Genomic DNA, 27,348 nt, shown 5'->3' on the forward strand with positions numbered 1-27,348 from the left:
TATCTTACTCTAAAATAACTGGCAACTGAGTGGTCACAATCGTGATGGCCATGTCCCAGTGATTCAGCTCTAGTCTCATAGGAAAAAAAAAAATCCACCCTTTGGCTCCCCTCTCATGTGCTTGGGCAGAGCCACAGCTCTGTATCCCATACCAAAGTCTTAAACACAGAAGAATGGGCCTTTCAAGTCATTTGACTAATTTTTTTTGTTGGAAGTTATCTTATTCTAAATAAACACATTTTAGATTTTGAAAACTTCAAGTCCCCTTTCTGATGGAGAATAATTTTCAAACTCATGTTACTTTGTTCACTAAAAATTACTTCTCAGTGCTACCAAGCAAAGCCCCTCATCTTTAGTTTCTGGCTATAAAACTTTGCCTTTAAAAGCAGGGGGCATAAGGCTGCACTGTGGCTCACACCAACACTTTGGGAGGCTGAGACAGGCAGATCACTTGAGCCTAGGAGTTTGAGACTAGCCTGGGTGACATGCTGAAACCCATGTCTACAAAAAATACAAAAATTAGCCAGGTGTGGTGGTGTGCACCTAAAGTCCCAACTACTTGGAAGGCTGAGGTGGGAGGATCGCCTGAGCTACAGCGAGCCATGATAGTGCCACTGCACTCCAGCCTGGGTGCGAGAGTGAGACCTTGTCTCCAAAAAAGAAAGGAGGGAGGGAGGGAGAAAGAGAGGAAGGGGGAGGGGAGAGAAGGGGAGGGGAGAAGAAGAAAGAGGGTTGCATAAGCCAGAAACTGTGGATTGCTTGAGCCCAGGAGCTTGAATACAGCCTGGGCAACAGAACAAGACCCCATCTCTTTAAAAAGAAAAAAAAAAAAAGGCAGGGCATAGATGAAAAAGGGTTGGGGGAGGTAATTATAAAAGTCAACAATTTAAAATCTGGCCTTGAGATCTTAATCTTGTATGTGAAATTAAAAGCCTGTCAGTATACCTTCAGAATGCTTCTTATATCACACTTTCTTGTCCATTCCACAGCTAGCCCCCCAGGTCATCTTATCACATTGTCACATACAAACATATTTTCACAGTAACCTACTTGAGTGGCTTTCTCCTTTGGTGAAGGATAACTTAATGTGCCACCAAAGGAGATCGACTTGAGCTGCATTGATCAAAACATCCCATCTCAGACCAATTGAATCTGAATCCCTTGGCTGTGGGGTGTGTGTGTGTGTGTGTGTGTGTGTGTGTGTGTGTGTTAGTTATTCCTGCCTGGGAGATCCTTGAGGCATGGGGGGGTTGACAACAAGGACCCACAGGTCTTATCTCCATTTCCTCCCACACTCAACTCTGATGTCAATTAATTGGGTCAATATATAGCTTTAATGATGTCTTTTCACTCTTCAAAACTCTTTATTTCCTCCCGGTCTCTTTGTGGTGAAGTTAAATCAGATTTATCTGGTGTTCCAAACCTCTTCTGAACCTGTCCTTTTGCCTACTCCCCTCTCCCAGGGGAATCCCCTTTGAGTAGAGATTGTCTATTCACCATTCCTCAAACCTCTCTGGCTCTTTATTTCTACCTATCTTTTCTTCCTTTTATTCTCACTGACCAAATACCCTGTTGAAATCCTGCCTCCTGCTACCCACTGTTTTCCCAGCTGTTTCCAGGATGCAGAATTGGCCCTTCCCAATGAGCTTCTCTGACTTTATCAACTTCCGTAGGTTCATCTACTATGAATTCAGGCTCCAGTGTGCACAGCTAGATTTTAACGTTATTGAAAGCTGCATCCTCAAGGTGGAGGACAAAGACCTACCTAAAAGAGATTATCATCCATCTTTGTAGGATATGTGATCCTAAGCAGAACAGACCAAGTGCTGTAGGAGTCCAGAGCGAGAAGGGGTCATGCCTAGTGCTTATCAGGGAAAGTAGCAAATACAAAGGGATCTTTGAGCTGGACCCAGAATTTAGTAGGTGAGTCTGTTGGCCAGGTGCGGGGAAGTGAGGAGTGTTGGTGAGCATTACTAGCAGAGCATTAGTACTATTACCAATGACCCAGGTGAGTTGCAGTGCCAGGAAATTTTAGGGGACAGTTGAGGAATAAAAAGATATCTAGGTTGCTTTCAAGATTAGTGTTGATTCACGTTTTGTTTCAGGCTGGAAGTATGTGTTTGGGACAGGTTTTAAAGGGCCTGTGAGCGTATGCCATAGAAGTGGATTTTATGGTTTAACAGCAACAACATTTGAACAAATGAGGTATGGCATAAAACAGCAATATATGAAACAGATAAGGGTACACCTATTGGGGCGAAACTGAAGATAGGCACACAGAACTCTGCTCACTGAGCCCTACCCTTGATCTCAGTGTTTCTTAATTTTGGGGCTCCACGGAACTCAATTGGAAAACCCCTGGTGTTGAGGGAAGAGCCTGGGCTTGTTATCAAGCAGTCTTACGTTTCATTCCTTGCTGCTTACTTATTAGTTATGTGACCTTGCGCAAGCCATTTAATTTTTAAGAAAGTTAGGTTTCCGCTTCTGTAATGAGATTCCTGTTTTGATTGAATACTTAAGAAATAAATGATAATACATGTATAGTAAGACATAGTACATAATAGTACTACATGTAAAATGCTTAATGAGGTCCCAGGCATATAGTAGGCACTCATTTAATTGCAGCTATTTTCCTTGTCTTGACTTTCTTTGAACCCTCAGTGGCTCTTCATACACTGTTCAGTGCTTCTAGCCGATTCAATTAGTGCCAACTACAACCTCCTGGAGATTTTTAAAATGATCTAGGCATTATATAGCAAGGACCTGAACTGGCCAGGGAGCAGGATGAATGAGGAAAAAGAAAGCTAGCATATTTTCAGCTGCAGGGAAAGCTAAGAAGTTAGGGAAACAATAAAAGTAAGTCTTTTGAAGTGCATCTTTGAACTAGCATTTTAAAGGTAAGAGGCCTGTAGAGATTTAAATATATATATATGTGTGAAAGCAAAAACTGTTTTACTTGGTTGTGTGAATACAGAGTACAGGACACAAAGCCTAGGATTTGCCCAAGGTGGATAGTCTGACAAGAGACCCCACATTAACCTGGGCCCCAAATGGTGAGCCCCCAATATAAGAATGGACAGGAAAGAAACCCACCATATAGAAGAGACAGGAAAAACACTCCTCTCTCCATTTGTCACCAGATGGAAGGGAAAAAAAAATCTGTCCTGAGAATGTGTAACCATAAAGAATCCCTCATATCTATACCAATTTGAGATCTAAATTTATCCGTGTAGTCTTAACAAAAACAAAAACAAAAAACCTCAAGCCAAGCATTTATTTTTAAAGTAATCTTGAGTTGATAGTGCCTCTAGGCAACTGACAGAACCAATCTCAAATTTCTGTTTGGAATATGACAACATTAACCTAGGCATTAAAGAATTACCAAAGATTAGTTTCTAAGGAATATGAGATCACAAGCAACAGTCACAAGCCACAGAAATGTAAATTGGTGCAATCACTTTGAAATACAGTTAACTAGAAATTAACTAGTAAAACTGAATAAGCACATACTGAGTGATCCAGCATTTATGATCCTAAGATTTAAAAAACTCTTGCCCTTATGTGCCCCAACTAGTGCCAGAATATTAGTGGCAGTATCTTTCGCAGTGAGTCCAAACTGGAAACAAGACAAACATCCATCAACTCTACAGTGGATAAATACATTGCACTATAATCACATAATGGACTCTTCTACGCTAGCAATTATAAATTACCCACATATTACATGTCAACATGGATGACTCTAAGAAACACAACATTAGACAAACAAAGACAGAATGATACATAATATATAATTTTACTTCCATAAAGTACTAAGACTCTTGAGTACTCAGTACTAAGACTAAGTCAATTACATAATATTTAGCTTAGGGAGGGGTACATAAATGTTAAAACTATAAAGAAAGGCATGAGAGTAATTAACTAAAACAGAGGATGCCTTAGGAGAACCACTCAAGAAGGGACTCACTGGAAGTCTTCAAATCCACTTGTAAGTTGCATTCGTGAGTTGAATAGTGGGTACGTGGTTGTTCATCTTATGATTTTTCTTTAAACTGTTCATATATGTTTTATGTATTTTTAAATGTGTGATATGCATCATGATAAATACTTTTTTTAAAAAAGGAGAAAGAACTAAAAAAAGGCCCTGAGACGGAATATTGAATCAGATGTGTACACATAACTTTCTGGAAGGGGGTTTGAGGGAGAGAGTGAAGTAAAAAAGGTAATCAGAGAGTTACACCAAGATTGCATGCCTGGGTGGCTTGGATAATCTTGGGATGTTTAAATAAAAACAAGGAAATCTATTGTTCATATTTCTGTCATTAGCATCTGGTTATCTGTTTGCAGGCAGATGCATTATATATCTCAGCACACTTTTGTTGTTGCTGTTGTTGAGTGAGGGAATTGCGGGACATGGAAATGTCTGGGGGTGAGGATGAGCACTATGTGGATATGGAGTGCTGGGCTTAGAGAGAATGGTGGGAGCCATGGAAGTGATTAGGTCACCTAGAAAGAGCATACAGGAAGGAAAGAAATGTGAGTTCTGAACATTTTCAGTGATGGGTTGACGCAGTGAGGCACAGAAGGAAGTGAACACAGAGATGACAGAGGAAAAGCTCAAGACAAGATTTTCAAGAAAGAGAAGGTGATCAGTACTGTCAAATGGTTCAACATTATAAGAGGAGAAACTTAAAAGTCATGGAACTTGATGACTGGAAGGTCATTGGTGATTTTATACAGAGAGACAGTATTGATGAGTGAGAGAAACCATATTGCCAGAAGTGCAAATATGAATTAGTATTAAGGATATAAGTCAGTGTGAACCTAAACCAATCTTTCAAAATGTTGGATATTTAAAGGAGAACTTCTAAACATCTACTTATTGAGTGCCTAACTATGCACTCACATTGTTAATTACTTTACCTGAATTATCTAATTTTATCCTAACAGTAGGTTATTTTATTCCCATTTGACAGCTGAGAAAACTAAGGTATATATATATTTTCAAAAACTTGCCAAACACTAAGAGGTAGAATAGCTGAAATACAGATTTGGGCTGTGTGATTCCAGTGCTTTGGTTCTTACCTCATCCACTGCGCTGGGAAATAGAGGAGATCATTACTTGCAATCAGGTGCTGGGTAGAAAAGTAGAAGGAAAATTTTTTGTATTTTGGGCTTTGTTTTGTTTTCTATGTTGGTAGGCAGAAGGCAGGGCACCAGTAGAAAAAAGGAATTTGAAGTTTACAGGAAGGATCATCTGACCCTTCACATGGCTCCCAGGTAGCTGGGAAGATGGGATAACAGGGAAAGATTAGAGAATTGGCACTTCAAGTAGATAGAGGCTCCTGAAATGGCCCTCGCCCCCCAGAAAGGTTTAGAAGCAAAGGAGCAGAGCTATATTATGTACTTACTGGCTCTCCAGTCTGCATTTTTTCAGGTGATCCACTGTTAGCCTGATCTTGAGTCTCATAGTAAACTGAATGAGAAAATCCTGATCCATGGAAGGTAACCTAAAAGTGCCTAAAATAGTTAATTCAATGGATGGATGGACAAATGGATGGACTGATGGAAAATGAATGAATGAATGAGCTAAGAATTCTCATTTGGAATAGACCAAACATGTAAACCCTTTCTTAGAATGCTGATTAACAGCCTAGACTCCAGAGCCAGACTGGGTTTGCATCCCTGCCATTCACAAGCTCTGTGTCCCTGGGAAAGTCATTCATCCTGCAGCTCAATTTTCTCATCTATGAAATGGAGCTAGTAATAGTACCTACTTGTGTTAGTTTGCTAGGGCTGACGTAGTAAACCACCACAAACCGGGTGGCTTAAAATAACTGAAATGTATTCTCTCACAGTTCTGGAGGCCAGAAGTCCAAAATTAAGGTGTCAGTAGAATCACACTTCCTCTAGAGATGCTACGGGAGAATTCTTCCTTGCCTTTTCCCACTTCTGGTGGTCCTTGCCTTGAGGTAGCATTAACTCAAGTCTCTGCCTCTTTCTTCACTTGGCCATCATCTATCTTCTGTGTCCATGTGACTTCTCTTCTTATAAGGTCACCAGTCATTGGATTTTGGGCCCATTCTAATCCCTTATGACCTCTTCTTAACTAATAATATCTGCAAAGATTGTATTTCCAAATATGGTCATGTTCTGAGGTTCGTAATGAACATCGGTTTTGGGGAGACACCATTCAACCCACTCCATTACTTAATGGAATTGTTATAAGGATTACATAAATTAACATAAGGACTTATAAAATTAATACATATTAGGTGATGAATAATATAATTAAGTTAATATTAAGTGCTTGTAATCATGTCTAACTTATAGCCAAAGGTATGAAGTATTACCAGTGTTGGCACTCTGAAAATGCTTATTCTTTCCAATAACTGCTTTCTGTTGAATAATATCAATATTCCACTGCCAGTAAAGATGCTGAGTTACTAGATTAATTCATAATAGTGCTTGACTCTATCCCTGAAGCTATTTCCTTGAAAAACATACATGATTCATATTCCTAGTAAAATGATTAAGTAGACAGGATATTAACTGGTAACAAAATAAGCTTCCATTTTCCAAATTCCTCAGATTTTGGTCACCCAGAGGAAAAAAAGTGTTGAACAACCTGTTCATATTCATTTTTGTGCAACTAATTCCTTAGGCAGTGGCTTTGTCTGTGTGACTTTCCATGTGGCGGAGCCCAATTTGTCTTTGAACCTAATTTCCTCCATAGTAGTTTGTTGATGTTTTTGGATGCATCTTAGATACAGCATCAAAAGAGGCATTGTTTTGATACAAGATTATCAAAAGGTTAGAAAAACAAGCTATAGACTATGTTAAGGGTAAGTCCTAGTTATTCCATGAAATGACGGCAACGAGATACAACCCACTGATACTGAGTCTAGTACCAAATACTGTGTTTTTTACATGAAGGATATAAACAACAATGCCTAAGTATTATATACTCTATATGGGAAAAATTGGGGGGAAAATGGTTAAGAACCCAATATTTGCCCTGCCACTTATGCAAGGTTATTTTAGAGGAGAGAGAGTAAGAAGCTGTGAAATGAAAGCAAATAATTCATTATTTGTACCACATTTATTTTGTTCACCAGTGTGTATCCAGATATTGACACAATGACTAACACATAGTCGACATTCAACAAATATTTGAGGAAGGAAGATATGGCATATTGCTTGCTGATGGCTAAGAGTGAAAGGAAGAACTTATTGGGGGCTTTATAATGTCACTTCCTAAGATGTAAATTTTCTTCAGGGCAGTCTTCATTCCCCTCTTCTTGCTTTTTCTCTATCTTTTCCCCCTTTTTATTTGAAGTGGGTGGTTGTTATGGTTTTGGTGTGGTAAGCATGTTGGTATGTAACAGAGCCAAGGAAAGTGAAGAAAATTAATATCTGTTTTTGCTTGTACTTCCTAAAATTCTGAGGCAGTCAGTTAGCTATCTCAGAGAATTGTTTGATATCAGGATTGTTGAAAAAAATAGATATAATGAAGGCGTCCACCAGAGAATTTGTTTCAGTAGAGCAGGAATTCTTAAATGCAAGTTCATGAGCAGGCTTAGCGCTCCTGAGCCACATGAAATTATGTGCAAATTGTGTATGCAGATGTAGATTTGGCGTGTGTATGTGCAATTGTTGATGGAAGATAATTCATTCACCATCCTTTATTAGTCTCGGAAGAATCCAGATCCCAAATAGGTAGAGAACCACTGAATTCAAAGATTTGTTTTATACTGATTTTGTTTTGTTTTAGAGGTTTGGATGGGAAAATTCTGAGGAAACTTGAGAGGAAATTGGACAGTGTATGGAATTATTAAATCTTTCCAGATAAGGGATCAATTCAAAGGCTTTTCTTCTTGAATTCCAACACCTCTTTTTTAACATCTTTAGCTGCTGTTGTTATGCACTCCACATTGGAGTTTGGGATGCTTAACTCACAGTTGTTATCTCTGGCAGTTGAAATATCCAGGCAGACTGATGTCATTTGTTCCCAGAACGGCATCAGAGCCCTTCTGGGCAAATTCACTGATAAGTCATTGAACAGGCACAAAGAAGATGATATTTTATGGTGCAATGAGCCATCCTTGCGTAGCTAATTTAGTTCTAACTGAACTTATAAACAAAAAACTAACCTCTAAATAGTGATCCTCTTTAAAAACTGCATTCTGTTTTTCTTTAAATCCCTGGAAACTTTGATTCGTCCTTTGTTTAACTTGAACCTTTATCTCTTATCATCTGCCTAAACCTCTGCTCTGATTAAATGATTTTCATGCTTATCTCAAATTCCAATTTTATGTTATTTTAAGTAATAGCTATGTGTGCTCTCAGACACCTGACTCGGTGACTTAGTTTATCTGGTATTCACCTTTGTATCTATCAGATTCTCAACTTAAACTGCTGCTGCTGCTGCTAATAAAGCCTCTTGTATTATTCCAGGCAATAATTTGATTAATAGTTATTTCCACCCAATTTACTTATTTGTTGATTCGTTCATTCCCAAAACACTTATAGGCACTTGCTATATGCCAAGAATGCTTCCAGTTGCAGGGGAAACAGTAAGATGAAGATTACACATGGAGTCACATTGCCTTGTGCTGAGTCAAGGCTTGTGGCAACCCAAACAGGCCAAAGAGTGAAGCCTCCTTAAGCATACAATCTTTATGTAAGTTGGGTTACTGTTTATTTAAAGCAGTGGTTCTCAACTAGGAAGACTTTGCCCCCCTCCCCCAAGGGACATTTGGCAATTCTGGAGACACTTTTAGTTATCAGAAATAGGGGATACCACTGGCACCTGGTCAGTAGAAAATGCTGGTAAACATTGGACAATGAACAGGACAGTCCCCTACAGCAAAGAATTATTCAGATCAAAATGCCAATACTGCTGAGGCTGAGAAGCCTCAATTTAGAGGCACAGTAGTGATTGAGAAAGGCTCACTACTGTAAAAGAGAAGGGGGCAGGTGACTCCAGAGGCAGTCGCCTCGCCTCTGAGGTTCTGAGCAAGTTGACTCTTAGTGAATTGACCCACACTGGAACCAAAGACCCTTCTGAGGGGTAGAATTTTCTTCTTCTCAATTACATTTTCATGAAAGAATTAGCATTCCTGTCTTAAAGACTGACATCTTGGCTGCTGTCCAGTTGCCTGCTCCTTAATCTGCCTCCTCTGCATATTCTGAAGGGGCTGATAATTTAGGGTGGAAGAAGGACAGGTATACCAAAATCTGTGATGTTGTGTGGTAAATACAAAGCGAGTTCAATGAAATTAATACTGGGAGCATTGAGAAACTAAACTCCACCTGGGGGATCTGGGCAGGCTTCACGGATGAGGCGGCATTTCAACAAAGTGTTTGAAGGCAGTGTTTACCATATGGCTGATAGAAGACACTTTTCTCTTTTAAGCCATACCCTGCATGATTGCATTTATAACTGGTGACAAGATGTATCTGGCTGCTCTTTCAGGAAAACCTGCTTTTGTATTGTACTGTATTAAGCAATACTTCTTTACAGATTTTGCAGGCCCAGCTTTGCAGTGTCTTTCCCCTCACCATCTTTCTATCAAAGATTTCAATAGCAGGTGGTTTCAACTATGAAATTATAGATGTGAGAGTTTAGCAGTAGTTAAAAGCTGCAAGCTTTCAGTGAGTGAATTACACGTCTTGTTTTAAAATTTTATATATATTTCTTCCTTTCTGCTGCTGCTCCAACATATGGCTATGTACTGTAGGAAAATCCAGTAGAACATCATTGCCTGCAAATTTCTGTTAGACTATTAAGTACAACATAAAATGGGTTAAGCATGGTGGCTCATGCCTATAATCCCAACACTTTCGGAGGCCAAGGTGGGAGGACTGCCTGAGGCCAGGAGTTCAAGACCAGCCTGGGAACATAGCGAGACCCCTGTCTCTAAAAACTAAAAAAGTAGCCTGGCATGGTGGCGCATGTCTATAGTCTCAGCTACTCAGGACGTTGAGGCCAAGGATCACTTGAGCCCAGGAGTTCGAGGCTGCAGTGAGCTGTGATTGCACCATTGCACTCCAGCCGGAGCAACAGAGTAAGACCCTGCCTCTAAGAAGAAGAAGAAGAATGCCATTTTGAATCTATTAATTGAAAAACTTGCTGTGATAGATATGGATAAAAGGAATAGATGTTACGTTTCTGCTACAAGAAAATAGTGGGGTCTTCATAATGTAATTATCAATAACTTACAGAATTTCTCTTTTCCCTCTGGAAATTGTGTGTTGATTTAAGGTGCCTGTACATTACAGGAAATTTTCTCTCTCAATTCAGAATGAACTCTGACATCACACAAGGGATAACATTGTACTCTTGAAGCTAACTTCTAAAAAATGCGTCCTTTTCTTGGTTCTTTTTACAAAGAACTTTTATTCATATTTTCATTGTTAGAAATAAGAGTTCAATTATTTTAGTTTGGACCTTAAGCTGGATAGTTTATAAACATGCATATTAGCTTCTTTTCTCATCAAAATGTTTTTCTTTTCCATTTTAGTCTGATGCCAATGCAAGTTACTTAAGAGCAGCTAGAGCTGGACACCTCGAAAAGGCCCTCGACTACATAAAAAATGGAGTTGACATCAACATTTGCAATCAGGTTAGTTGGAGTTATTATTGAATATTTTACTTAAAATTCTAAAAATCCAGACTTCAAAGTCCTTAAAGACTTTATTTTTTTGCGAGTTCTTTTTTTTTCCATAGAATTTTATCAGCTTGTCATTGTCAAATTATTCCCTGTTAGAGGAACATTCAGAAATGTCGGCATATGTCCCTTAATAATTAATTTCTAAAATTTAGTAAACAGTGATAACAGAACAACCCATCTGGTTTTCAAGTACTTTGATTCCTAATTCAAGATTCAAGTTCCCGCACTGCACACATACAAGTGGTCATCAGGTGGGACATTATAATAGCTCAGGAGTCCTTGGTAGACTGTTTACTGCTCTATTTTCAGCCTGCTGAGTAAAGCTTTTCCTTTATTTTAATCAGAATGGGTTGAACGCTCTCCATCTTGCTTCCAAAGAAGGCCATGTAGAAGTTGTTTCTGAGCTGCTACAGAGAGAAGCCAATGTGGACGCAGCTACAAAGGTCAGTATCATGTATCTAATGCTTTTTGTACCACTCACCATGTTCTGTGAGGATTCAGCCCTCAGTAAGAATGGGGGCACAACTCTCATAAGATATTTGTCAAATGTGTTCTTTTTGGGAAGAACAGAAAAATTCAAAAGCTCAATGAGTTGATAAATATTGACTTTCATTTCACAGAAAGGAAACACAGCATTGCACATCGCATCTTTGGCTGGGCAAGCAGAGGTGGTAAAAGTCTTGGTTACAAATGGAGCCAATGTCAATGCACAATCTCAGGTAAGTCTACAACTCCATGCCATAGACATTGTGTTATCATTTACAAGCAATGTTCTTTGGGTCAGGTGCCTGCTTAGTTCACATGTCCTCTAAGAACACAATATTTAAGAACTATATTTAAAAAGTTATATTATTGCACACTTTGGAAGGCAAAGGTGGGCAAATCACTTGAGGCCAGGAGTTTGAGACCAGCCTTGCCAACATGGTGAAACCCTGTCTCTACTAAAAACACAAAAAAATTAGCCTGGCGTCATGGCACATGCCCGTAATCCCAGCTACTTGGGAGGCTGAGGCATGAGAGTCACTTGTACCCAGGAGGCAGAGGTTGCAGTGAGCCGAGATTGCATCACTGCACTCCAGCCTGGGTGACAGAGCAAGACTCTGTCTCAAAAAAAAAAAGTTAAATTATTGCAGATTATTTAAATTCATGTGTGTTTTCATTTGTTATATATATATATATGTGAGAGAGAGAGGTTTTTAAAGCGGTCTGTCTATAAAAGATACTAGTCATAGATACAAATGTTTAAAGGGTATCTGTAATGCAGGGTCTTACACTATTTTATGATGCTAGCTTAGGTTCGATCTTTTTAAAAACAAGCAGAAGGAGCTTTAAAAGTGCTCAAGTTTAAAAATTTTCAGATTCTTTGTAATGAACATAGGTTCGATAAATCTTTCATGAATTTCTAAGAGGAACACCAATACGTTATCATTTGACAGACTTCGAATCTAGAAGAATTAACGTTGCTTTATTTTGTTTAAAAATATAGGTCCTCATTATTCAAGTATTCATTATTTGAGTCTCCACAGACAGGTCATGTAGGAAAGTAAACATCATCGTAATTCAAAACTATTCACTAAGAACATGACCGCATTTAAAACTGGTTCCCACTCAAACATTCCTTCCAGTCGAATGCTGACTTCCATCCTTATTTGTCAGTGTCTCCCAGGGGTGTTAGATATTGAACAAATTGATTGCAGAACAAAACTGCAAGTTTTGACAAAGACACTAAGTTTCCTGAAGTCAAGGAAAGTGATTTGGAGAACTTCTGGGTGCACAGCTGAGCTGTGGGTATGCAGTACTCTGGCAGCATTAGGCTAGGAAGCATGTGAAAAGTTAGGATGACTTCCTGATAGCTGTTTCATATAAGAATGATTTGAAAGTACATAGATTAAATGAAGACAAAAAGATAAGTGAGATCTCTGGATGGCAAATACTTCTCCCAAAAGACAGTCTTTTTTGCTTATGCTATGAAAATTAAAAAGTGAAGAATGTTGACATATATCATTTTGTTGGGAAAAATAACACTTGGTTTAGTCTTTGTTCATTCTGAGAACTTATACATGAATCCAGTTATAACTTACATTTTATTAAATCATATAAGCCTATTTTTATAATTTCCAGTTTTATCTTTTAAGAGTAAATCTGAATCAAACTTTAAAAAGATTATTTACTATGGCCTTTTGCTCTCCATTTTAAATGCACTTGATTTTTCCAGTACTGATTATCGTTGGATATCGGGAGTCTCCTCTGTTTTATGGGTTCACAGAATTGTAGTGACTTCCTCCCCTGTTTACCACAGACATAGCAATGATAGCTCTGATGCCATCAAATGTCAGAGTGAAAGAAAAGAAACTACATAGTGCTTGCAACTGCATGGTTCTTGTATATTTGCTCTAAATTCATTCTAGTTCCCTGTGGTTGGACCTTTGTTACATGATCTATGCCAATTATTCTGATTCCCTAGGAGAGTTCCCTTGGAGTAATAACGTTTTTCCAGAAAGGAATGGTGTAAAATTGAAGAGCAGCAAGTATGGTACTTTGAGAGAGATACAGACCAGCTTACTACAATAGAAGCATCATGCTTTTAAATGGATGTTTTTCCAAATACCCCAATAATATTTTACTGAATTATGGCTAGGTAGTTTTAAGCTCTGAGATAGTGGGAAAATTCTTTAATCCATTTTCATTTGTTTTATTATTTTCTCAAGGGAGGAAAAAATCGACCTCCTTCTTTCAAACATCACATCCATTATTGACTAACGCTTAGACTAGCCATAGTTTTGAACTGGCTTGGCAATGCTTGGGAGAAGCTGCAGTTGAAATAAAATCCTAATCAGTTCTAATTTCAATTTGTACACATTCCACACTGATGATGCAGTAAGAGAGAATATGTGAAATTCCCTGTTACTTACAGTTGTGCTTGGAATTACCAGCCACACGTGGCACAGCAAAGCATTTCCCCCTTCATCTGAACACCTGCCTTCATATGCCTTCTGAACTGCATTGTTCTGTGAATGGAATAAGTAATGACATGACCTTGCAGAGGAATGGAGTTTCTATGATAATTCCTGGTAACAACTCTTCAGTAGGAACTGTTATAAAGAGTAACAAGCAATGATGTCAACTCCATTTAGGAAGCAGCCCTTAAAACAGTACAGAAATATTAATATTCAAGACAGACAGCATCTCTGTTGACATGAAATTTTAACCTGTAAGCAATATTTAATAGCCAACACAAAATAGTGTGAAAAGAGCCCCTTACTCTTCTTTACTATAGAAATTCTCCTTATCTTAAACATAAAAATGACATTGGGCAATATTAAGTTCTCATCTTATAAACCAAGGCTCTATAAACTAGGAATTTGTAGATTTTAAAGTAATTTTTGTCATTGCCTTGATCTTAGGTCTTAACAAGTTAACTCTTTCTTTTAGTACTTAAAATTCTAGTAATCATTTAGTCCTACTCTAAGAAAGAAATTGAATTGACTAAATTGTGATTATAAAGAATTCTATTAAGTCCTTAATACTTTATACTAGATATACAACAATGATTAACAATGTTTGCTATTGAAAAATCTCAAACTGCACAGTCAAATGACATCCCCTACTCTTCCCTCCTTCACTGTCGTTATAATATGAAATACCAACTGAATTTATAAAGAAGCAAAGTCTGTTTCCAATAATATTTTAACTACCAAAGTGTTTTAAATGAACAGATTTTCCTAGTGGCGTTTGCAAAGGTAAGACCCTTTAGGTTAACTAGTTCCTCCTTGGTCTTCCTGGGTACTCTGATATTCCCTATGGTGGGAAAGTCGGATCCTGACAAAGTTAGACAGTACAAGTATGGGACTTTGGATATGGTTCAGCTTGAGCCTCTGTGACCTTATATTGCACCTCTAATCTAACTGACCTTCACGAAAATTAGTAACATATATGAATCAATGCAAATCTTTCACCATGACCTTAACATCTTAATTAAGGACAGCACTTAGTGATGTGCAAAGGTTGGCCATAGAAAATTAGAATGAATAGAAAAATTTCATAGATGAAATTTAAGCCCTTCTCCAAATGAAGTCATAGGAATACTTATTATTTTATTTTGATGTGTATTAGACAGCATGCCTCGGTACTATCTACAAAATTATAAGTCTGCAGATTTGCATGCTTATAATAGCACCACTATAAACATTCAGAGCAGAAGGTATTGAATATATTGGATAAAATCAGACTTCAAATAGCATACTCATTCCATCTTAAGCTGCTCTGCCTTTTGAGAATTTAATCTGTTGTTGCTACAGAAAAGAAAATGCAAATTGGGCACCCGTATATTCCTTTTTAGCTAGCTTTGTTTTGGAAATGTTCTAAGTTAGGAATTATAAAAACAGTGGTGTACTTTTTCCTCTTATTTTGAAATCTGACCATTCTCCAACCCACGTGCTATTTCACAGCAAACAATTATGGCTCTAGGTTGTCTAATGACAACACATTGAGTTAATGGTGCCTCAACCTTTTTGAGCTAGGGAGTGTTGGCAATATTTTTGTTCACTGTTTCCAAAGGACACTTCTGATTTTCTCTCTAGAATCATAAGTAAATGGTATGTATGGGTTCTCATGTCTTGACCATTTCTCGAAAGATAAAATTTGTAATTTGGGGTGTTATTTGAATTACAGGAACAGAAACTAACTTAAGCACAAGAGGGAATTTGTTGGAATTAGTTGAGGAACACAGAGAATGGAAAGCTAAAGAAGCTTTCAGAAAGCTTTGGAAACCCGATAGCTGGAGCGGAGAGTGGGAGAACATGGCGAGAAGCAAGAGAGTAGGATTGCTTTAACCTGGTTCCTGCAGGTCAATCAAAGCTGGAGAGGGAGAATCAAGGGTGGACCTAAAAGAGAAAACAGAAGATAGCCTGCCTGTGTGTCTACCCTGTGATTAATGAAGGGCAAGCGTCTTTGTCTCAGTCCATTCCAGGACAAGTCCTACCAGCATAATGGGGAATAGGTAATTCTCTGAAAGAAAATAGGGGTGACATTGTCCTGAAAGGGAAACAGGTGTGTGGGCACTGATGACCAAAACTAAAGCAAAATAAAACAAACACCCATGCACTACAAATGACTACTATAAAATTGAAATTTCCACCATGAAACACGCACCAAAAACATTTTATCAATATAGATAGCAGAAATAGCATAAGAAGGCCAAGCACAGTGTTCATGCCTGCGATTTTAGCACTTTGAGAGGCCAAAGCAGGAGGATCACTTGAGGCCAGAGTTTGAGACTAGCCTCAGCAATATAGTGAGACCCTATCTCCACAAAAATAAAAATGAAAAAGCCAGACATGGTAGTGCATTCCCATAGTCCTAGTTACTCAGGAAGCTAAGGGTGGAGGATCACTTGAGCCCACATTAAGGCTGCAGTGAGGTATAATCACACCACTACACAACAGGGTGGGCAATATGAGCAAGGCCCTATCTGTATTAGTCTGTTCTCATGCTGCTAATAAAGACATACCCGAGACTGGGTAATTTATAAAGGAAAGAGGTTTAATTGACTCATACTTCCACATGGCTGGGAAGGCCTCACAATCATAGTGGAAAGCAAATAAGGAGCAAAGTCACGTTTTACATGGTGGCAGGCAAGAGAGCTTGTTCAGGGAAACTCCTATTGATAAAACCATCAGATCTCATGAGACTTATTCACTACCACAAGAACAGTATGGGGGAAACCGCCTCCATGATTATCACCACGTGGCCCTACCCTTGATACCTGGGGATTATTACAATTCAAGGTGAGATTTGGGTAGGGACACAGCCAAACCATATCACTATCTCTTAAAAAATGAAAGGAATAGTATCAGACCATTCAAGGACAGATATTGTATGATTCTGTGTATATAGAATATCCAGAATAGGCAAAACTGTAGAGGCAGAAAGTGCATTAGTGGTTACTAGGGGGAAATGGGGAGTGATTACTAAGGCATGTAGGGCTTCTTTTTGGGGTGATGAAAATATTCTAGAATTAGATAGTGGGAAGGGTTGCCCAATTTTATGAATATACTTAAAGCCACTAAATTGTACACTTTAAAAAGGTGAGCTTTATGATATGCAAATTATGTATCAATAAAAAATATTTTTAAAATCAAAAAACAAGCAAGTATGTAACCATTCAGAAAACGACCAACTTTCAGGTAATAATCTTAGGATGGCAAGCACTCGAAAAGAAGGTGGAAGGCTATTGTGGAGAAGGAAAACAATTAATTACAGGGCTGCATCTTGCTGTGACTCTTGTCTACAAATATTTCTAAGTAGTCCTAATTCTGTGCATCTCAGTTTCTGTCATTGTAAAGCAGGGCATGTGGAATGATTTCAGAGTTGTGCCTCTTAAGAATAATTCTCGTGAAGTTCCAGGTCTGTAAGAAAGCATTACCTTAAAACCCAGTGCCTGAGTCTGGGCTTTCTTCATGGATCCTGAAATGGTTGGTTCTGGAAAGAAACTGTGAGAACAGTGAACACTCACTAGAGCCAGACATGTGTGGATAGACTAGTGTTTCTTAGGCAATCTTGGACCACAGCAGACCTCTATCTTGAAGTTGAGAATGAACTGGCGTTACTTGTCTTGACATAAATGGCTTGTTGATATTCATGTCTGAGAGAAAAATGCTTATTTTGGAATAAAAAAAAAAAAACAAGGCTGGGTGTGGTGGCTCACGCCTGTAATCCCAACACTTTGTGAGGCCGAGGCAGGCGGATCATGAGATCAGGAGATCAAGGCCATCCTGGCCAACATGTTGAAACCCCACCTCTACTAAAAATACAAAAATTAGCTGGGTGTCGTGGTGGGCACCTGTAGTCCCAGCTACTCGGGAGGCTGAGGCAGGAGAGTCTCTTGAACCTGTTAGGTGGAGGTTGCAGTGTGCCAAGATTTCACTACTGCACTCCAGCCTGGGTGACAGAGCGAGACACCGTCTCAAAAGCAAAAACAAAAAACAAAACTTCTAAAACTCTGAACCTGCCCTCTGGAAGTTTCGGCTTTCAGAGAGTGCACTTGATGAGGGAAGATCGACACTTAGTTTAGCTATGAGAAAAAGCCATACTGGTTTTGACTTTCTTTTATTTTCTTTTTTGTTTTGTTGCTTAAAGAATATTTAAATTAACTAAGGATGTAATGATCTTTCATTTTAGTCCAATTAGAAAATGAGAAAATAGCAATATGATGAGAGTAATCCTCAACTCCCTTTCAGTTTCACTCATAGCGTCATAGCGCTGGGAGGAGGGACAAAGATGAAAGACACACGGACCTATGGGCGTGCGCGCGCGCGCGCGCACACACACACACACCCCCAACAGTGTTCCAAGTACTCCATGCTTCATGTTTAAATGTGGTAGAATCTTTCACGATAAAACAGAGTAACAGCAGACTCCAGAGATATTATCAGGTAGACAATTTAAAGGGAAGAAGATTGAATGTGATGTTGCATATCACTGCCTCTAATTTTGTGTTTCTAATCTTGAGCTTGGCAACTAGATCACCTAACTTGTTACAATTCTGTGCGAAATAGAGGAAGTAGAATAGAGGAACTCTCTGATAAGTACATAGCCATGGTGGATTTGTTATGTGGCATCATATTTATCTGCTGAAGGATCTTTTTAACTTACTTTCTAACTCTCAGTTATAAGCCAAAAGCAGTGTGTTTACCAGAGGCTGAACTTATGGATAAGCAAAGTAATTGTATAGTAGTTGATATTTATAATAATGAACCTGAACCTTTTGAATCACAAAAGGTTGAATATTTGGTAACATTGTCATTTAGAATATATTTACTTTTATTCTTTGAAATTGCATAATGTATACAATAAAATGTTTAGGACATTCAGTTAAATAGAACTGCATTCTGAAAAGTATATTCAAAAAGAATTTACTGGCTGGGTGCAGTGGCTCACACCTGTAATCGAGCACTTTGGGAGGCCAAGGCAGGCAAATGGCTTGAGCCCAGGAGTTCAAGACCATACTGGGTGACACAGGGAGACCCAGTCTCTATAAAAAAATAAAAATAAATTAGCCAGGTGTGGCAGTGTATGCCTGTAGCCCCAGCTGCTTGGGAAGCTGAGGCAGAAGGATCATTTGAGCCCAGGAGATTAAGGCTGCAGTGAACTGTGATGGCACCACTGCACTCCATTGTTTTTGGTTTTTTATTATTGTTTTGACACAGAGCAATGAAGCGAGACCCTGTCTCAAAATAATAATAATAAAACAATTTATTATAGTTTGAAAATTGTTTGATGTTTATATCTTGCAATAAGATTTTAAAATAGTATAGGATTTCATAGATATGAAATACATTCTTCTAGAGAACAAATGTATATGCAACATGTTTTTAATAAGAAACTTAAGATGAAGTATGTATATTAATTTGCTTAAATCCAAATTCTTTGAGCATTGATGCATATTTCAGAGAGGCACACACACACACAAACTAAATATATGTGCATATGTATGTATGTATAATATGCGTGGATATATGTATTCTGAACATAAAACTACCTTGACAAAAAATACAAAGGAAGGAGACCTACAAAAAACAGACTATGAATTAGATTGAATCATACCATTAAGCAAATTGGCATTTCTGTTTTGCTCTAAAAGATCACATCTGTGGTAACTTTGAAGCTATTTGAGATTAATATAAATTCCTCCCTGAACTAGTTTCAACTAGTTCAGATGCTTACTTTTGTGTGAAAATACTACATGTTTATTTAAAACAGATAATTGATGCTTGGGAACTACAATGACTAAATGTGTTTTTCTTCATATTCTCATAGTATCTAGTAAAATACTTGCTCATGGTAGGCTCTCAGTAAGTGGTTGATGACTAAGCGAGTGAACTTATTTATTTAAAGTGGGTAAATTGCTTTCAATTATACTTGGACTATTAACTATGAACTATTAACTATGATCTATACCCAAATTATGAATTATGAAATATAATTTTGAATTACACAGATTAGGAATTTAGCTTAAGCTATGGTGCTTGGGTTTTCTAATAAATATTTATATCTATATGAAAGTATCATTAAAGTTATTGTATGTGAGCACTTCTTGGAGCATAAATCATGAGTATCATGGAAAAATAGATTGTCTCTGGAAGGCTGCAGACAAACATTTGTTTTTCTTATTTTTCAGAATGGTTTCACGCCATTGTATATGGCAGCCCAGGAAAATCACCTGGAAGTTGTCAAGTTTCTTCTTGACAACGGTGCAAGTCAGAGCCTAGCCACAGAGGTAAGACACTGTTTTGTTCCTGTGGGTAAGTTCACATCTTTACAGGGCATTTTGAAAACCTGGAGTTGTGAATTTGTCCTACTAGTATTTCAATTGAAGTTTTATGTTTTATATTAATGTGTGGGTTCGTAAGTTTTATGAAATACACTACTATAAGTCTACTTTTAATCTTTAAAAATCTTCTGTTGCATAGATACCCTTTCTGCTCTTAAATGCCCAATTCTATGCTATAATTATGCTATTATTTAAATATTTTACATATTTGCTTGAGAATTCTTTTCTGACTCTTACAATTTTGCCTTATAGGCAAAGGCAATCATTGTTTTGGAATAATTGATGGGAACTGTCTTTTCAATAAAACATTAGTTTTACATTGTTTCTCCAAATTTAAGTTAACCTAATTATAATGATTGAATTTATATATTTGTTAAGTTAACTAATTAGACTTAATTCATACTTATAAATAAAACTACTATACTTTTTTGGAGTCTTGCTCTGTTGCTTTGGCTGGAATGCAATGGTGTGATCTCAGCTCACTGCAACCTCCGTCTCCTGGGTTCAAGCGATTATCCTGCCTCAGCCTCCCTTGTAGCTGGGATTACAGGTGCCCGCCACCACACCCAGCTAATTTTTGTGTTTTTAGTAGAGATGAGGTTTCACCATCTTGGCCAGGCTGGTCCTGAACTCCTGACCTTGTGATCCACCCGCCTCGGCCTCCCAAAGTGCTGGGATTACAGGTGTGAGCCACCATGCCCAACCAAAACTATGACACATTTTTAAGTATTAAATAGATGTGGTATTTGAAGAAAAAAAATCTTTGCAGTCTAGAAGAATTATTTAAAAATAGAAAGTGATTTAGGCCATTGGTACTGTCTTAGGTAATGTTGTTTATTTTTTAAACTAATCTGGATGGAAGACTGGAGTCACTTAAGCATGTCACCAGAAATCTATTGCTAATAATAGAGGATCAACATTTGAGTAATTTTTATTTCTAACGAAACAGTGAATTAGGGTAGATGCAGGGTTATCCCTATTATAAACCACTACTCTTGCTTGCATGCTGATGTGCTTCCTAAGTGGCACAGAAAAGATGGCAATAGAGAAACTGCATCTAATCTCACTTAGTTTTTGAGACTATACATTCTAGGGAAACCACTAAATAAATTAAGAGAGAGCTCACACAAACAAACAAATATATGAAAAATTCTCATCCTCATTTATAGTCAAAGAAATACTAATTTATTAATCAGATAAAAAAATAAGATCTAATCTTTTTGCCCATGAGACTAAAAATAAAAATTTGATGGGGAGAGGAAACCAGAACTTCCTACAATACGGGTGAAATTGATTGTTGGTTACAACACCTTTACAGAACATTTGGCAGCAACTATCGAATACTAATATTTACAAGCCTTTTTATTTAGCAGTTCCACTTCTAAAAAGTTATATTATAGAAATATTAGATATATAAATATATATTATGGATACATTTGCATTGGGATGCAAAAGTAGTATGCGAGGATGTTTGTCAACACAATTAGTAATAGCAATTTTAAAAAATCAGAAATAATCTAAATTTACACCAATAAGAATCCTGTTTATTCAGAACTATTAGACTTTGAAAGAAACAAAAAAGAAACCTGTTAGTAAATGTTCATATATTTATAGAATAACATGCTGTTAGCACTGTTAAAAATGAGACAAGGCTCTATGTACTGATATAGGAAAATGTCCATAGTAGATTGTTATCGGTGGTTTGCCCTGAGAATTCAGAGGGAGCCTTTGAACCTGTCAGTACTGTTGGGGATTTTTATACCCATTTTTTTTTTAATACCCATCAGTACTTTGGGGAATTTTTATCATGAGAATGCACTATTTTTTTTTATAGTACTCTTAAAGCTAGTTAGGAAATAACTACTGGTTGATATCAAAATAACAAACGTTTAGCCAGGTGCAAGGGCGCATACCTGTAGTCCCAGCCTCTCAGGAGGCAGAGACAGGATGCACTTGAGCCTAGAAGTTTGAGGATATAGTGCTCTGCGGTTGTACCTGTGAGTAGTCGCTACACTCCAGCCTGAGCAACAGTGAGACCCTGTCTCTAAACAAACAAAACAGAATAAACATTTGCTAGACAGAGAACGGTGCCTCTCTTCACACTCAAGAGTAGCTATTCTAAGCACAGTACGATACACACATGGTGTCCTAGTGGACAGGGGAAATAGAGACAGGCAGAGACTTTTGGTTAAGAGAAAACCCATCCTCATTTTTGGATGGAAATACTAAGTAAGGTAGATAACCTAACAAGTTATTCCATAGCTTTCTTCGTGAAGATGTGATGTACTTTTTTACACTGTGATGTACAGATCACTAAGTATCTCTCCTTTAGAAGCAAACATAACCCCAATTTACTGCTAATAGATTTGAATTAGATTGTAAACCAATTACCAGTAACTCTCAGAGCTCTCCAGTACTTTTTGAAGTTTTCAAGTCCCAAAAAGAAGCTCTACAGCTAACTTGAAGAAAAATAGTACGTGAGATCTTCAAATCACTACTTCAGTCTTTTGGCAAAGGATATATATTTTAAAAGTTTTTATGCCTTTACATTGATTTAATTTCATGTTATGTTTATAGTTTTAAGGGCAAAAACAAACATTGTGTCTAATAAGTCACGTTCGTGTCTTCAGGGAGGTTGCTGTTATATTGCTGTATAAACAACATCTAATTACCTAGAGATGTTTGAACCTTTGAATTCTTTCTCTTCTTTTGGATTATTGGTATTGGAGAATAAGAACAACAACAGGAAATGAGACATTTTATTCAAATGATATCCTAATTACTGTATTGCTCTCTCATTAGCAATAATATTGGTGTCATTTATAGAGAAGTCTGTATTTACAGAACAAACAGTAGGGGGTAATTTAAGAATCCTTTAAATAGCAAGTTTTTAATAGAATCTTTAATTCACTACACGGTGGGATATTGCCAAATTCTTTCAAATGTATTTTTTTCAGTAAGCCTGGCACACATCAAATCTTGTATATATGTATATATGTAGCAAGATTTCTGTATAATTGTGGTTTTTAAAACGTTTTTATATTACTGTGTACTGCATCTCATATCTTTTACATATATATACACACACATATGTATATACACACATATATTTATATATACCTTCCTTTTGCTAATTACCATTCTGAAGCATGCTGTATACTTGTTTGTTCATTTATTCCATGAGTAATTATTAAGCACCTATTATGTTTCAGATACTTCACAAGGTACTGGATATCCTTGAGCAACCAGGGGATGGACCTTTTTACCAGTAGCCTCTATCACATTTCCTTTCTGCTCATTTTTCTCTTAAGGATAACTGCACAAAGCAAAGCACACCATTTAAACTTGGTTTTGAAATAAAATCTGGAGCTGCTAATTTTAGCTATTAACACCTTAGAGCTGGTATCTTTGTGTCTTTAATTGGCTTATGCAGGAAACATATTCTTGTCACTGCTAATCGGCTCAGTTGCAGTTTATTTTCTGGTACAAAGTAGTTTCCTTTATGTATAGGTCCTGTGAATTTTAAAATTCACATCAGCGGAAATGTAGGTATTTTGTTTGGATTCAGAACAGAAGTGGACTGTCATTTTTACCCCTTAGGTTTTATTCAGGTTTTTTGAGTGAGATGCAAAATTAAACCTTAAAACACAATTTTCCTTTTGCCATACTCTCATTTAAACAATGCATTTTTTTTTGCAAAAGTAATACATTACATAAATGAGAAAGTACAATAAAAAGCAAGAAGTCTCTGTTAATTTTCCCTAGAGATAACATTTTACCCGATTGCTTGCATATGTACATATTAGATACGTGTATCTATCTTTTTGAAAATGAAAGTGTTTATTTACATAGACATGTAGACTACTTTTCTTATTATATCCTAAAGTTCCTGTCTTTAGGTATAAACCTATGATATCATTTTGGTGACGTCTTGGACGTATCCAGTCTTTCCCTGTTTGCTGTCTTTCTTAAGGCTTCAGGGAATAACCTTCCAGTTGATTTGGTTATGTTATTGTTTTCTGTTTTCCTGCTGTTTTGGGTAGTAAAGTTAAAAGAAACAGGTGGCATTTAAGCCAGATCTTGAAGCATGGAGGGTAGATGGGATTTGTATACATAGAGAAAAGAAGAGGGCATTCCAGGGTGGGGGAAATAGCATGAGTACAAGTATCAGAGGAGAATTAAGTCTGTATGTCCAGAATCAGTACAGACACTGGCCGAAAGGATTTTATAGGGGATAATACTGAGCAATAAGGTCCCTTAAGAGCTTTAGGTCAATGTTTTTCACATCTTGGATATAAGTATGCTGCTTTGCATTCAATCAAATGAATTAGGAGAGCCTTTCTCTATATGCTAGCAAGGGAAGGAATGTTGAAAGGGATGTTTTAGGAAGACCTAGGTGCATATGTGCTCCTATGTGTTTTCCAAATGCTTTTCTATACCACAGGACTACAGAAATAAATACCATGATCCAAATAAAATAATAAGTCACTTGCATGCCAGTTCTCTTGTTAAAAAAATTAATGCCCTTTTGAGTATATAATAATGAAACCATTGCAGAATTAACAATTTGCAAGCCAGTCCTAGGATTTTCTACTCTGTGCTGTTTTCTCTACATTCAGCAACTCCAGGTAATCCACACATTAATTAACTGCAGTGAAATCTGTAGCTGTGTCCCCTTTATCAAGTCCCAGGGTAACACAAACGGAAGATTCAAAATGTATAGAGTATGTATGTGTGCACTTATATCTGAATTTATTCTAAAGCCATGTTTTAATCAAATTCATAGAAGCACAGAGGAACATGGTGGTTACCAGAGGCTAGGAACTGGTAGTAATGGGGAGACAGAAGGTAATGGTCAATGAAGAGGAATAAGTTTTTGTTTTTATTTTGCTTTTTTTGAAATCTGTTGCACAACTTGGTTAACAGAGTTAGTAATAATGTATTGTACATATCAAAATTGCTAAGAGAATAAAGTTCAAATGTTCTCACCACAAAAAAATAAGTATTTGTGGTGATGAAGATGTTAATTAGCTGGATTTGATCATTCCAGATTATATTCATAAATCATAATATCATTTTGTACCCCTATACATATTGATAATTATAATTTTTAATTTAAAATAAAATTAAAAAAGAGAAAAGACAATAACAGAATAAATAAAAAGAGTCATGTTTTGCATGATCTTTGTGTTGTCTTCTTTCATTGGTCACAGAAGCCAAGAGTCTTTCTCTTAACTCTAGAGACCTTAGTCTCTATAGACCTTTCGTAAAGCAACCATGAGTACAGTTCATGAATTCACATATCCTGACAGAGCAGGAGTATGCGAGGCAACACGGCACAGTAATGAGCCAGACAGACGTATATCTCAGTGTTTAAAAATCCGTGGAAATTTTTACATCTTATTTAAATGAGCTCCTTTGAAAATTTTGCCTGGATTTAGACTGAGCTTGCTTGCTTGCCTGCTTGCTTTCTTTCTCTTCCTTCCTTCCTTCCTTCCTTCCTTCCTTCCTTCCTTCCTTCCTTCCTTCCTTCCTTCCTTCCTTCCTTCCTTCCTTCCTCTCTCTCTCTCTCTCCCCTCCCCTTTCTCACTTTCTTTTCTTTTCTTTTCTTTCTTGCTCTGTCACCCAGGTTGGAGTGCAATGCTATGGTCTCGGCTCACTGCAACCTCCAGGCGTCAAGCTATTCTCCTGCCTCAAGCTTCTCAAATAGCTGGGACTACAGGCCTCCACCATGCCTGGCCAATTTTTGTATTTTTATTAGAGACAGGGTTTCACCATGTTGGTCAGGCTGGTCTTGAACTCCTGAACTCCGGCGATCCGCCCGCCTCTGCCTCCCAAAGTGCTGGGATTACAGGCGTGAATCACCGCACCCGGCCCTGAGATTATTTTATGGATATTGCTATTATGGCAACTTTTTATATGTAGCATTTTTGTACATTTTCAAAATTTTCCTAATTAATGTATATTACTTTTTAATGGAAAACCCAAAACCCATGAACCTATTACAAATTTCTTAGTGTTTTTTACTTTGGTTGTATAGATAATATTTTTTGAAAATATGTTTTCACTTTTCTGTCCATTCGAATATGTTGTTAGTTTTAATAACCCCAAACAAAAATTGATGCTTGGTCACTTGGTTGCCTTCTTATTTGTTATTTAATAAAAAAGAAAATATTCATTGGAGCCAATCTTGACCCATCCATTTATTTGCAGGATGGCTTCACACCATTGGCAGTGGCTTTGCAACAAGGTCACGACCAAGTCGTTTCGCTCCTGCTAGAGAATGACACCAAAGGAAAAGTGCGTCTCCCAGCTCTTCATATTGCGGCCCGAAAAGATGACACGAAAGCCGCCGCCCTGCTGCTGCAGAATGACAACAATGCGGATGTGGAATCAAAGGTGAGGCACGAGGGACACGGGCCTGTCATGCAACTCTCCAGTGTTAGATATGCAACCTTTAAGAGCACTCGGTCTCCCTCTTGGCAAGCTTATGCCATGCCTTTAATTTCAATGAAGGGAAGAAAAATATGTGTCTGAGCTAGCCACCGAAGGCACAGCCTCCCTTCACATGAGAAGCTGGGGGATAAGGGGGATGTGGCCCTATGCGTGCTAAAAGGGAGGCCACCTTGAAAGAAGTCAATTTCTATGCAGTGATGATTTCCTTCCTTTGAATATAGTTTTGGAATATATTCAACACTTCAGCTCAAACATCAGGGTGAAAAATTACAAAATGCTAAAGACAGTGTACACAGACCTCTGGTTGATATCCAAGATGACAGGCCAGGCACTGAGCGTAGATCAGCTGCGGAGAGCATGCCAGCAGCAAGAGAGCCGCAGCCAAAAATTCCCATCGTCTTGACATGTGGTACCTGAAAGTCTCTGTGACGGAAATGTGGCATTTGGACTAGGCCGTTGCATAGCCCATCATTCAGTCTAGCTTTCTTTCTGTGCCTATTGTGCTTTCATCAGAGCTTCCATCCTCATTACTTAGCTGTCATGAGCTTTCTGCAATCCATATCACCAATAGTGAACTAACCGTTCATTTTTTCCTCCTCTTTGCTTCCAAATGTGTTAACCTAGATGGTGGTGAATAGAACAACAGAGGTATATATATATATGCATATACGTGTAGTCTATATCTGCATCATCATTTTCCCATGACTTAGTGCTGCTGCCTCATGTCTCTCCCTTCTTCTTTGCATCGCCTTCTGTAGGCTAGATACCTGCTTTATCCCCAATCCCTCCTCTCCCCAAAGGAGCATGTGCCAGATAAGATAGCAGTAGTTTGATTACCAGGGCTTTCTGCAGCTGAACCTGGTGTTTGAAAGAGAAGAATGAGGA

At 37.8% G+C, this 27,348-nt stretch overlaps 1 protein-coding gene across 7 annotated transcripts in view; it reads left to right on the forward strand.

The window, feature by feature from the left end:
- ANK3 (ankyrin 3) overlaps positions 1-27,348 on the forward strand; it is a 701,075-nt gene that overhangs the window by 441,748 nt on the left and 231,979 nt on the right. For all 7 annotated transcript variants that reach the window (XM_015147572.3, XM_077946716.1, XM_077946715.1 and 4 more), the window contains 5 exons: positions 10,527-10,628; positions 11,021-11,119; positions 11,297-11,395; positions 19,855-19,953; positions 26,221-26,406. In XM_015147572.3, the coding sequence (XP_015003058.2) occupies positions 10,527-10,628; positions 11,021-11,119; positions 11,297-11,395; positions 19,855-19,953; positions 26,221-26,406 (585 nt within the window). The remainder of the gene's footprint in view (positions 1-10,526; positions 10,629-11,020; positions 11,120-11,296; positions 11,396-19,854; positions 19,954-26,220; positions 26,407-27,348) is intronic.

This window comes from Macaca mulatta, chromosome 9, assembly GCF_049350105.2.
Source record: "Macaca mulatta isolate MMU2019108-1 chromosome 9, T2T-MMU8v2.0, whole genome shotgun sequence".
Lineage (NCBI taxonomy): Eukaryota > Metazoa > Chordata > Mammalia > Primates > Cercopithecidae > Macaca > Macaca mulatta.